The sequence below is a fragment of the Polypterus senegalus genome, chromosome 11 (genome assembly GCF_016835505.1).
Source record: "Polypterus senegalus isolate Bchr_013 chromosome 11, ASM1683550v1, whole genome shotgun sequence".
Lineage (NCBI taxonomy): Eukaryota > Metazoa > Chordata > Cladistia > Polypteriformes > Polypteridae > Polypterus > Polypterus senegalus.
The window spans coordinates 15847938-15860435 of NC_053164.1; the positions used below are offsets into that span (position 1 = coordinate 15847938).

The 12498-nt window shown below is 40.5% G+C and overlaps 1 protein-coding gene across 2 annotated transcripts in view; it reads left to right on the top strand.

The window, feature by feature from the left end:
• Positions 1-8367: 8367 nt before the first annotated feature.
• The window catches only part of tbcb (tubulin folding cofactor B), a 30313-nt gene continuing 26182 nt past the window's right edge, over positions 8368-12498 (top strand). The window contains exons 1-2 of one of the 2 annotated variants that reach the window (XM_039768079.1): positions 8368-8477; positions 8613-8760. In XM_039768079.1, the coding sequence (XP_039624013.1) occupies positions 8644-8760 (117 nt within the window). In that variant the 5' untranslated portion in view covers positions 8368-8477; positions 8613-8643. The remainder of the gene's footprint in view (positions 8478-8612; positions 8761-12498) is intronic. The other variant, XM_039768080.1, reaches the window with a different exon arrangement.

Consider the following 12498-nt stretch of genomic DNA (forward strand, 5'->3'; position numbering starts at 1 on the left):
ACTAAGCCAGGCAATGAAACTGAAAATGGTAACAAACAGGAACATACTGTGATAAAAGGACAACATGAAATCCTAGCCTACCTTAAACATTTTGAGTTTATGGAGGAGAAATGAACGCTGTAATTGCATTCCGGTTAAAATTGTTATCTAAGTTAGATCCTAAGTAACTCTGCCTCCCAAGGACTTCATAAATTTAGGCAACACCTAACCTGGTTAGTTGATGGACTCGTGTCGTCTGTAAAGATGTTAATTATGGCAATCAGTGATGAAAGCCTATTGTTTGTATTTTTCTCATTTTTTGCCATTTTTTAAACTGTACAAAATATGGGGATCACCATCAGGAACCCCAAACTTGACCAATGTTTTTGTATTTTTTCACACTAAATATACCTTGACAGAATGCCCCAATCCTATCTGTGGCTAACTATATTTATTCTTACTAACCTTGGCCACTGTCAGGATTTCCCGCTATTGTAGATTAATATCTGCCCTTCCTTTCACATCTGTAACCATGGCAATTAGACATAGTACCTGAACAGGAAGGAGAAAGAGTTATACATTTACTCATGTATTACAGAAAATATATAATACAGTATATGCAGAGCACAAATGTGGGGGGAAAATGCTGGCTGAAACATGACAGCCAGTGCAACAACTGCATGTAAAAATTAGGTATTGTTAGATATTAATAAAGGAAAAACCTTTATCAACATATATGCAATATATACTGCTCAAAAGAATTAAAGGAACACTTTTTAATCAGAGTATAGCATAAAGTCAATGAAACTTATGGGATATTAATCTGGTCAGTTAAGTAGCAGAGGGGTTGTTAATCAGTTTCAGCTGCTGTGGTGTTAATGAAATTAACAACAGATGCACTAGAGGGGCAACAATGAGAAGACCCCCAAAACAGGAATGGTTTAACAGGTGGAGGCCACTGACATTTTTCCCTCCTCATCTTTTCTGACTGTTTCTTCACTAGTTTTGCATTTGGCTACAGTCAGTGTCACTACTGGTAGCATGAGGCGATACCTGGACCCTACAGAGGTTGCACAGGTAGTCCAACTTCTCCAGGATGGCACATCAATACGTGTCATTGCCAGAAGGTTTGCTGTGTCTCCCTGCACAGTCTCAAGGGCATGGAGGAGATTCTAGGAGACAAGCAGTTACTCTAGGAGAGCTGGAGAGGGCCATAGAAGGTCCATAACCCATCAGCAGGACCAGTATCTGCTCCTTTGGGCAAGGAGGAACAGGATGAGCACTGCCAGAGCCCTACAAAATGACCTCCAGCAGGCCACTGGTGTGAATGTCTCTGACCAAACAACCAGAAAGACATCATGAGGGTGACCCAAGGGCCCCATGTCCTCTAATGGGCCCTGAGCTCACTGCCCAGCAGCATGCAGCTCGATTGGCATTCACCATAGAATACCAGAATTGGCAGATGCACCACTGGTGCCCTGTGCTTTTTACAGATGAGAGCAGGTTCACCCTGAGCACGTGACATAAGTGAAAGGGTCTGGAGAAGCCATGGAGAACATTATGCTGCCTGTAACATCATTCAGCATGAGCAGTTTGGTGGTGGGTTTATGTTTGTCTGGGGAGGCATATCCATGGAGGGTCACACAGACCGCTACAGGCTTGACAAAGGCACCTTGGCTGCCATTAGGTATCAGGATGAAATCTTTGGACCCATTGTCAGACCCTATGCTGGTACAGTGGCTCCTGGTGCAAGACAATTCCTGGCCTCATGTGGTGAGAGTATGCAGGCAGTTCCTGGAGGATGAAGGAATTGATACCATTGACTGGCCACCACACTTTCCTGACCTAAATCCAATAGAACACCTCTGGGACATTATGTTTTGGTCCATCCAATGCCACCAGGTTGCACTTCAGACTGTCCAGGAGCTCAGTGATGCCCTGGTCCAGATCTGAGAGGAGATCCCCCACAACACCATCTGTCATCTCATTAGAAGCATGCACCGATGTTGTCAGGCATGTATACAAGAACACAGGGGCCATACAAAGTGCTGCGTACAATTCTGAGTTGCTGCAATTAAATTTTGGCAAAATGGACTAGCCTGCCACATCATTTTTTCACTCTGATTTTTGGGGCGTCTTCCTTTCGTTCCTAACACATTACCCAGTCTATATCAGTATAGATATCCAGGAGGATTTCTTTTTCCCATTGAGATCTGATGTGTTTTCAAAGTGTTCCTTTAATTTTTTTGAGCAGTTTATTACTCTTCATTACCCTATCCATCCATCATCCAACCCGCTATAGCCTAACTACAGGGTTACGGGGGTCTGCTAAAGCCAATGCACGGTAGGGCGCAAGGCAGGGAATAAATCCGAGGCAGGGCGCCAGCCCACTGCAGTGCAAACACATACACACACACCCACACCAAGCACAAACTAGGATCGCCAATGCACCTAACCTGAATGTCTGTGGACTGTGCGAGGAAACCGGAGCACCCGGAGGAAACCCATGCAGACATGGGGAGAACATGCAAACTCCAGGCAGGGAGGACCCGGAAAGTGAACCCGGGTCTCCTAACTGCGAGTTAGCAGTGCTATCCACTGCGCCACTGTGCCACCGTGCCACCCCTTCATTACCCTAGCATATTGTGAATACTGAGTACATATTTGTTCATAGATGAGTTGAACACTTACAGTATGAAATTCCTTTCCTCTTATATTTATTTCTATAAAAGTTACTTTTTTTTGTTTAGTTTTGTGGTTAACACACCTCAAGACGCCAGACAGTGTGAGCAAGTCGACCAGAAGTGTGTGCGTCTCCCCTGGTGTTTGACGATCATAACCAGTGACTGAAGTCACACAGAAAGCTTCTCTCAGATTTTAAAATTCACCAGTGCTTTTCAATGGGAGATTTTCACAATTTAAAAATGAGTAAAGCTCAATGTATTTGAGATATCCCAACAAAAATTCAAATTTACTGAAGAAATTGGGAGCTGAGTTGTTTATGCTGATGGATGGACAGCCAGACCGACATGGCGATTGCATTTTGCATTATATGTTCTCCCATTTTTGGATGTTTTTTCAGTTGATTAATTGTTATTGTAATTTTTTATTGTTTTTGACAGAACACTTTGTGTTTTGTTTCTGGATGGTTGCTGCTATTTTGCGACCATTGTTTTCGGTGGAAGCTACAGTGGGATGCAAAAGTTTGGGCAACCTTGTTAATAGTCATTATTTTCCTGTATAAATCGTTGGTTGTTACGATAAAAAATGTCAGTTAAATATATCATATAGGAGACACACACAGTGATATTTGAGAAGTGAAATGAAGTTTATTGGATTTACAGAAAGTGTGCAATAATTGTTCAGGCAGGTGCATAAATTTGGGCACCACAAAAAAGAAATGAAATCAATATTTAGTAGATCCGCCTTTTGCAGAAATTACAGCCTCTAAATGCTTCCTGTAGGTTCCAATGAGAGTCTGGATTGTGGTTGAAGGTATTTTGGACCATTCCTCTTTACAAAACATCTCTAGTTCATTCAGGTTTGATGGCTTCCGAGCATGGACAGCTCTCTTTAACTCACACCACAGATTTTCAATTCTATTCAGGTCTGTGGACTGAGATGGCCATTCCAGAACGTTGTACTTGTTCCTCTGCATGAATGCCTTAGTGGATTTTGAGCAGTGTTTCGGGCCGTTGTCTTGTTGAAAGATCCAGTCCCGGCGCAGCTTCAGCTTTGTCACTGATTCCTGGACATTGGTCTCCATAATCTGCTGATACTGAGTGGAATCCATGCGTTCCTCAACTGTGACAAGATTCCCAGTCCCTGCACTGGCCACACAGCCCCACAGCATGATGGGACCACCACCATATTTTACTGTAGGTAGCAGGTGTTTTTCTTGGAATGCTGTGTTCTTTTTCCTCCATGCATAGCGCCCCTTGTTATGCCCAAATAACTCAATTTTAGTTTCATCAGTCCACAGCACCTTATTCCAAAATGAAGCTGGCTTGTCCAAATGTGCTTGAGCAGACCTCAAGCGGCTCTGTTTGTGCTTCCTCTGCATCACTCTCACATACAGCATCTCCTTGTGTAAAGTGCGCCGAATGGTTGAACGATGCACAGTGACTCCATCTGCTGAAAGATGATGTTGTAGGTCTTTGGTGCTGGTCTGTGGGTTGACTCGGACTGTTCTCACCATTCGTCACTTCTGTCTATCCGAAATCTTTCTTGGTCTGCCACTTCGAGCCTTAACTTGAACTGGTCTTCCATTTCCTCAATATGTTCCTAACTGTGGAAACAGACAGCTTCAATCTCTGGGACAGCTTTCTGTATCCTTCCCCTAAACCATGATGGTGAACAATCTTTGTCTTCAGGTCATTTGAGAGTTGTTTTGTGACCCCCATGTTGCTACTCTTCAGAGAAAATTAAAGGAGGAGGGAAACTTACAATTGACCCCCTTAAATACTCTTTCTCATTATAGGATTCACCTGTGTATGTAGGTCAGAGGTCACTGAGCTTACCAAGCCAATTTGAGTTCCAGTAATTAGTTCTAAAAGTTTTGGAATCAATAAAATGACAACGGTGCCCAAATTTATGCACCTGCCTGAACAATTATTGCACACTTTCTGTAAATCCAATAAACTTCATTTCACTTCTCAAATATCACTGTGTGTGTCTCCTATATGATATATTTAACTGACATTTTTTATCATAACAACCAACAATTTATACAGGAAAATAATGACTATTAACAAGGTTGCCCAAACTTTTGCATCCCAGTGTATTTTACTTGTGGTTGCTGTGTATATTGCTGGTCACTTAATGTTGTAGTCTTCAAACTCAGGACTCAGGTGAAAAACATTAATTACTTTCCTGTAAAGAACTTCAAAAGTTATCTTAAATAATCTAGTCGCCATTTTTTAAATCTCTCATTCAATTGGATTTAAATCTAACTCTCCATCCTGCTACAATTTCATTTAAAAATTTAGACATTAGTTTTGTATTCAGTCCACACTACCCTATCATTTTAAGCCCCGAAAACAGGGACATGTTCTCCAGATCTATATACTACTGAAAATGCCGGCTCATGTAGATGCTTTGACTACTAGAGGGCATTACAGCACCCCAAACCCCAGAAACAACCTCACCAACTCAAGTCCCGGTTTAAATTAAAGGTTTATTTGCACAAATACCTTACAAAAAGGCTTAAAAAGTGACATAAACACAAACACAATTTTCTTCTTTTCTTTCTTCTTCCAGTCAACTCCAACTCACCTGAATAAGGTCAAGTGGCTTCTTTCGCCTTGGACCTGGGGGTACTTCCTGTGCTAGGGTACTGGACTCTAATCTAATCTAACTGTGATTTGTTCAAGCATCATACATAGCCCTCCCCTGATTGGATCCTGCTCATTAAAAGTCTTATGCCCTGATTGGTGAAAACCATACTCCCACACAGCTGACACAGAAAAGTTGCTTTCACGGTGCTTGTTGTGTTATTTACTTGTATGCATCTAAATTGCTTTTTTTACAATTTGAATGCTGTATGCATGTGCAAAAGGAAAATAATTTACCAGTCGCTACACTTTTGCAATAAATCCCTAGCCAGTAGCATTACCACCCCTTTAATGACTTATTTAATGAATAATTTTCTGCCAATGTGTGCATGCCCCATGTAGGCGAACGACTATCTCCTGTGCGTTTTTTGGTTATTTTAGTGTGGACGGTGATACTTTCATATATGATATGTAAACACTAGTATGGATTGAGATTGTTTTTGTATAAAAACTCCTTTTTTTAAATGAAAATGTAGTAGTGTGTATGTAGCCAAATACAGTTTCAAAGTAAGTAATATGGCTTCAAGTAATTATCGCATTGTCAATCCACCATCTTTCACTCACTGAGCAAGGCACATAATATATCTGTATTATAATGGTAAAAATGAATATAAGAAATTGGAATGCAGGTTGAATACAGACATGATTTTAGGGGTGCTTTAAACATAGAAATCTAAAAATAACAAGGTCAGGGGTATTGTTTTATGTTTTCCCATTTTTGGAAGTTTCCCATTGATTTATTGTTATCTTTTATCGTATTAGATTCGATTCGATTAGATTAGCTAAACTTCACTAATCCCATGGGGAAATTCAAACACATGCAGCAGCAGAAACATACAAAAACAAAAATATGGATTCACATGTCAGATAACACATGCAATCACATCCAAATAAATAAATAAATTTAACAAGTACATTGGGTAGAAGCACTGAATTGCCTGATAGCAGTGGGCAGAAATGACCCCCAGATGCGCTTCTTAACACAGCATGGTGGAATGAGAATGTGGCTAAAACTGCCCCAAGAGAGTGATTCCACCACAACACCATTTTGTGTTGTGTTTTTGGTAGGAGTCACATTGTTTTTTAGTTGCTACGTATGTGTATCTTTTCATGTGAATTTCCCCTTGGGATTAATATAGTATCTATCTATCTATCTATCTATCTGATGCTGTGGTAACGTGACAACGTTTAACATCTTGTTTCCAACTCGTATCCTATACTGTACGTCTCAGACTTTAGATACAATACTGAATCATGTCATCTGCGGAAACAGGCCCATACTTGGGAGTATTAGTGGTGGGCTGCTGAATTGTTGTTCAATGTTCCAAAATGAACCACCTGTACCTCAACATCAGTAAGACAAAGGAGATTATCATAGACTTCAAGAGGGTCAAGCCTACTCTACCCCCAGTCCTCACTGATGGTGAAGATGTGGAGGTGAAAATCCAACATCCGTCCAACCTGAGCTGACCTTCTAATGTCCTCATTTCTAATCCTGTCCATCCTCGGCACACCAAATGTAAATCTAAGCAACTTTAACTCTGCCACCTCCAGCTCTGTCACCTGTTCTCTGGTCAGTGCCACCGTCTCCAACCCACATAATATAACTGGTATCACTACCATCCTGTAGACCTTCCCTTTTACTCTTGCTGGTACCTGTCTCTCACAAATTACTTCTGACACTCTTCTCCACCCATTCCATCCTCTTTTCACCTCTCTTCCACAATCCCTGTTACTCTGTAGTGTTGATCCCAAGTATTTAAACTCCTCCACCTTCACCAACTCTACTCCCTGAATCCTCACCATTCCACTAACCTTCCTCTCATTCACACACGTGTATTCGGTCTTGTTCCTACTGACCTTCATAAACTGATCAAAAAGGCTAAGTCTATCTTCGGAGAAAGGCTGAACTTACTGGAGGAAGTGTTAGAACAGATGGTCACCCAGGAAAGTGCTTATTATCAAGGACAATGACTTTCATCCTCTGCATGAGATTTTGGCTAAACAAAGGAGCACATTTAGGGATAGACTGAGTCAACCATGTTGCAGGGACTGCCATGTGAGATTGTTTCCACCTTCAGCCATCAGGCTGAGATGGTCTTGTTCCTAGTTTGCTGAATAATACTATGCAGGTCTTCCAGACATCTTAACAAACAGTGATGCTATGTGCCAACTTGCTGTGCCAATAACTGTCAACCAGTAACTAATAAGTAGGGGGACTGGGCGGTCTCTTGGTCTGGAACCCCTACAGATTTTATTTTTTTCTCCAGCCTTTGGAGTTTTTTTTGTTTTTCTGTCCACCCTGGCCATCGGACCTTACTCTTATTCTATGTTAATTAATGTTGACTTATGTTTATTTTTTTATTGTGTCTTCTATTTTTCTATTCATTTTGTAAAGCACTTTGAGCTACATTTTTTTGTATGAATATGTGCTATATAAATAAATGTTGATTGATTGATTGAAGTACTCTATGTGCAATTCTAATCACTTTACACTTACTAAATACCTACCCACTGTTAAGCTACTTATAGATCATTCATGTAATATGTGTATTTCCACGTTGTCAACATATATGTTTATCATCATTCTTTATATATGCATATTTGCGCCTTTGTATCTGCTGCTGTAACTCTTCAATTTCCTTCGGGATTCTTTCTTTCAAACCGCAGTTTTACTGGCAATTACCCTACGCATTAACTATAATAATTACTATATTGTCTTACTTTGGGAATTTTCTTTCTTAATATCCAAGCGATCACGTCAAACGCAGCGAATCACTTTGTAGCAATCGGGAGTGGCCTCGTCGTTAAGCACAGTCATATCGGACTTCCTCCCACCTTTGGGCAAAAGTTCTGGCTTCACTTTTAAGATAAGGAAATGTCCTCCTTCTAGATACGCCTCTAGTGAGCGCACCTTCAGTAAGTATCTCATTGATTGGTTAATCTTTCTATCGTGTCGCGGGTGCGTTTTATGACGTATTATGCATAGAGTCGATTGGCTGTTTTAGGCGTTCTGTTGCGGCCTGGAAAAATGCTGATTGGTTCATAGGATAGGTTTGTGGGCGGGTAGAAGCTTCCAGAAGCGGGTGGTCCAAGAAGATGCGTGTGTAGTGTAGTTGGTAACGGGGAGAAGTATCTAGGATATTCAAACCAAATATTACTGAGGTATGTGGAACGTAGAATAACTGTCTTGTATCCTGCATTGAAATATAGTAAAAAGTAGTTACTTGGTATGTCATGCTTTTAATTCGATTCGGAAAGAAATTATTTACATTAAATGTGGCTTTTCTTACTTGCCAGTCAGCTTTCATAATAGAAGTTACTGCTGAAAATGGAAGGTGTGCTGATAAACACGAACCCAACGGTATCGGTCCGATTGACCAGTACGTTAAGCTCCTTTGAAGCCGAGCGCCGTTTCAATCGAGGCCTGACGTTAGCTGAACTGAAGGTGAGTAAGCTTTTTTGGCGCTCGCCCCTTACATGGGTGATGGCCACCCTACCTGACGCCCGGTTGGTTCTTGTTGGTTACGCATATTATATTAGTGGGTGTGGGAAAATGTTACATGAACGAGTTTCTGTTTTTATTTAACATGGTAATTACTATAGTCTGGATGATAGGTTTTAGAGATCACGTTTTACTTGTACTCTATTTGCTTCATTAAAGCAAATTTTATTTAACTCATTATTATGGTAAAAAAGTAAACGTTAAATTACTGCAACATTAAAAGGAAAAGAATGTGCTTTCTAGTACGGATACTAATTTAAATTTTAATGTAAGTATGCATTTGTCTGTGAATAATTATTACAGCATGGGGTTTTCAGCTATTAACTACTGGTCAGTGACATAATAAATGTAAATTTCACATTAAATTATTTTATTTGCCATTTTTGACAATCACTTTGGAGTTATTGTTTACTTTTGTTCTCCCAGAAGCAAAGATAATGCAATATTAATGGGTTGTGAGGCAACATCACATATTTAAAAGCATAGCTATTTATAAAAACTGTTGTAAATCTCTAACTGTTTGAAGAGCCAGTTCTAAAAAAAAATGACTATAGTAATCAGAAAAACCTCAGGAGTGTGGTGGGCTGTGTTGAGATGCCACCGTACCAACAGCTGGATCAGAAAAGATAATGGCTGGTGAAACTCAAATTTTGCTGCCACATTCCCAAAAGGTGTGCAGTTTAGGTTAGTTGGCAGTTCTAAACTGGAACTGTGTGGGTGTGAGCAAACTGAATTCTGCAATATCCTAAGTTGACCATGGCTGGTTCTTGCCTTTGCCCATTGCTTCCTGGGGGTTTGGCGGGGAATTCGTGAATGTAAATATTATTAAGTGTGTTTGAGAATGCCATGTTAAACCGACCAGCATTAGCTACTTTTTAAAGCCTGTTAAGTCTACCCTGGACAAGCAGGATAGAAAAATGGATGATTGGATGAAGCAGAATACTGAATGTTTATCAGGATTTGTAATGTAGGTCATTTTTGTTTTTTTGACTGATGTAAAGTCTTGTGTTTTTAATAAGCAGTACTGCAATAAAGTGCATTAATTGTAGCCTACATACAGTGGTGTGAAAAACTATTTGCCCCCTTCCTGATTTCTTATTCTTTTGCATGTTTGTCACACAAAATATTTCTGATCATCAAACACATTTAACCATTAGTCAAATATAACACAAGTAAACACAAAATTTAGTTTTTAAATGATGGTTTTTATTATTTAGGGAGAAAAAAATCCAAACCTACATGGCCCTGTGTGAAAAAGTAATTGCCCCCTGAACCTAATAACTGGTTGGGCCACCCTTAGCAGCAATAACTGCAATCAAGCATTTGCGATAACTTGCAATGAGTCTTTTACAGCGCTCTGGAGGAATTTTGGCCCACTCATCTTTGCAAAATTGTTGTAATTCAGCTTTATTTGAGGGTTTTCTAGCATGAACCGCCTTTTTAAGGTCATGCCACAGCATCTCAATTGGATTCAGGTCAGGACTTTGACTAGGCCAATCCAAAGTCTTCATTTTGTTTTTCTTCAGCCATTTAGAGGTGGATTTGCTGGTGTGTTTTGGGTCATTGTCCTGTTGCAGCACCCAAGATCGCTTCAGCTTGAGTTGACGAACAGATGGCCAGACATTCTCCTTCAGGATTTTTTGGCAGACAGTAGAATTCATGGTTCCATCTATCACAGCAAACCTTCCAGGTCCTGAAGCAGCAAAACAACCCCAGACCATCACACTACCAACACCATATTTTACTGTTGGTATGATGTTCTTTTTCTGAAATGCTGTGTTTCTTTTACGCCAGATGTAACGGGACATTTGCCTTCCAAAAAGTTCAACATTTGTATCATCAGTCCACAAGGTATTTTCCCAAAAGTCTTGGCAATCATTGAGATGTTTCTTAGCAAAATTGAGACGAGCCCTAATGTTCTTTTGCTTAACAGTGGTTTTGCGTCTTGAAATCTGCCATGCAGGCTGTTTTTGCCCAGTCTCTTTCTTATGGTGGAGTCGTGAACACTGACCTTAATTGAGGCAAAGGAGGCCTGCAGATCTTTAGACGTTGTCCTGGGGTCTTTTGTGACCTCTCGGATGAGTCGCTCTGCGCTCTTGGGGTAATTTTGGTGGCCGCCACTCCTGGGAAGGTTCACCACTGTTCCATGTTTTTGCCATTTGTGGATAATGGCTCTCACTGTGGTTCTCTGGAGTCCCAAAGCTTTAGAAATGGTTTTATAACCTTTACCAGACTGATAGATCTCAATTACTTCTGTTCTCATTTGTTCCTGAATTTCTTTGGATCTTGGCATGATGTCTAGCTTTTGAGGTGCTTTTGGTCTACTTCTCTGTGTCAGGCAGCTCCTATTTAAGTGATTTCTTGATTGAAACAGGTGTGGCAGTAATCAGGCCTGGGGGTGGCTACAGAAATTGAACTCAGGTGTGATACACCACAGTTAGGTTATTTTTGAACAAGGGGGCAATTACTTTTTCACACAGGGCCATGTAGGTTTGGATTTTTTCTCCCTAAATAATAAAAACCATCATTTAAAAACTGCATTTTGTGTTTACTTGTGTTATATTTGACTAATGGTTAAATGTGTTTGATGATCAGAAACATTTTGTGTGACAAACATGCAAAAGAATAAGAAATCAGGAAGGGGGCAAATAGTTTTTCACACCACTGTAAGTGATATTCGTATAAATACTAAATGGGAAGAAGAGAAAATCTTGGGTCACTTTGATTTGGCATGTGGGTTATTATTAAAACAAAGTGGATAATTTGTTAATTGTGCGGTGTACAAAATAAAATTATATAAGTCGCAAGTCTGACTCATACATTTTAATTTTACATTCATTTATGACTTTAACAACAGAGTCTGAAAATGTATACTTTGGATAATCTTGCACCCTAAATAGAGCAGTTACAATTGTCTCTTAGTTCTTTGCAGACCGAGTATTCTGCTAGTTTATCGGCCATATTTAAATTACATTATTACATTATACTTTTTATAGGCTATTTTTGAGAATAGAATTAAAATGAATAACAAAAGGGGCAGCACGGTGGCGCAGTGGTAGCGCTGCTGCCTCTCAGTAAGGAGACCTGGGTTCCTTTCCCGGGTCCTCCCTGCGTGGAGTTTGCATGTTCTTCCCGTGTCTGTGTGGGTTTCCTCCGGGAACTCTGGTTTTCTCCCACGGTCCAAAGACATGCAGGTTGGGTGCATTGGCGATTCTAAATTGTCCGTCGTGTGTGCTTGGTGTGTGCCCTGCGGTGGGCTGGCACCCTCCCCGGAGTTTATTCCTGCCTTGCGCCCTGTGTTGGCTGGGATTGGCTCCAGCAGACCCCGATGACCCTGAGTTAGGATATAGCGGGTTAGACAATGACTGACTGAATGACGTAAAAGCAGCTTTAGGAACAATAAGAGTAAGTCTTATTTATAAAGGAATACTCTGTCCATATTTTTGTATATGTTACATGCCCCATGTAGTTTGTAGCGATAGAAGGCCCGGCACCAGGGGAGGACAAACGGAACTCTGGTCCGGGGCCATAACGGAAAGGGGCCCCTTCACGCTTGATTTTTTTTTTTGATGTGCGCGTAGATATACAGTATATTTGGACAATTATTCAAGTTACATGTAATAGAAAAGTTAAATCATTTAGCTTACAACAATACAAGTGAGTGTTTTAATAGCCACACGC